The sequence below is a fragment of the Neopelma chrysocephalum genome, unplaced genomic scaffold (genome assembly GCF_003984885.1).
Source record: "Neopelma chrysocephalum unplaced genomic scaffold, ASM398488v2 Primary Assembly neopelma1_94290, whole genome shotgun sequence".
Taxonomy (NCBI): Eukaryota; Metazoa; Chordata; class Aves; order Passeriformes; family Pipridae; genus Neopelma; species Neopelma chrysocephalum.
In genome coordinates, this window is record NW_020922998.1 from 1 (window position 1) to 550 (window position 550).

Consider the following 550-nt stretch of genomic DNA (forward strand, 5'->3'; position numbering starts at 1 on the left):
TTCCCAAACCTTCCCTTCCTTTCCCAAACCTTCCCTTCCTTTCCCAAACCTTCCCTTCCCTTCCCAAACCTTCAAACCTTCCCAAACCTCCCAAACCTTCCCTTCCCTTCCAACCTTCCCTCACCTTCCCTTCCCAAACCTCCCCAAACCTTCCCTGGGAGTGTCCAACTCCAGTTTGGAGCAGCCTGAGCTCAGTGGGAGGTGCTGGAATGACCTTTAACCTTCCCAAACCACCCCTTGGCCGTGATCAGCAGCTCCCAACGTGTCCCTGCAGGTCGTGGAGCGACTTCTGCTGCTTCCCATGGAATACTGGAGCCAACTGATGCTGGTGGAGCAGGAAAACATGGATCCAGGGCATGTGATTGAGAATGTCAACGCCTTCTCCACCCCCCAGACCCCTGAGGTCCAAGGTAACCCTGAATTCTGCTCTATTATTTAAAATAACTCTGGGATTTAAAATAATCCAGGCTGCCAGAGCCACTGGATTCAGGGAAAAGAGGGAAAAGCAAAGTGTGGCAGGAAACAACAGCTTTGTTTGGGTTTTTAACAC

General features: G+C 51.5%; 1 protein-coding gene across 2 annotated transcripts in view; it reads left to right on the forward strand.

The window, feature by feature from the left end:
* Positions 1 to 305: 305 nt before the first annotated feature.
* LOC113980463 (rac GTPase-activating protein 1-like) overlaps positions 306 to 550 on the forward strand; it is a 1,640-nt gene continuing 1,395 nt past the window's right edge. For both annotated transcript variants that reach the window (XM_027707674.1, XM_027707675.1), the window contains exon 1: positions 306 to 410. In XM_027707674.1, the coding sequence (XP_027563475.1) occupies positions 323 to 410 (88 nt within the window). In that variant the 5' untranslated portion in view covers positions 306 to 322. The remainder of the gene's footprint in view (positions 411 to 550) is intronic.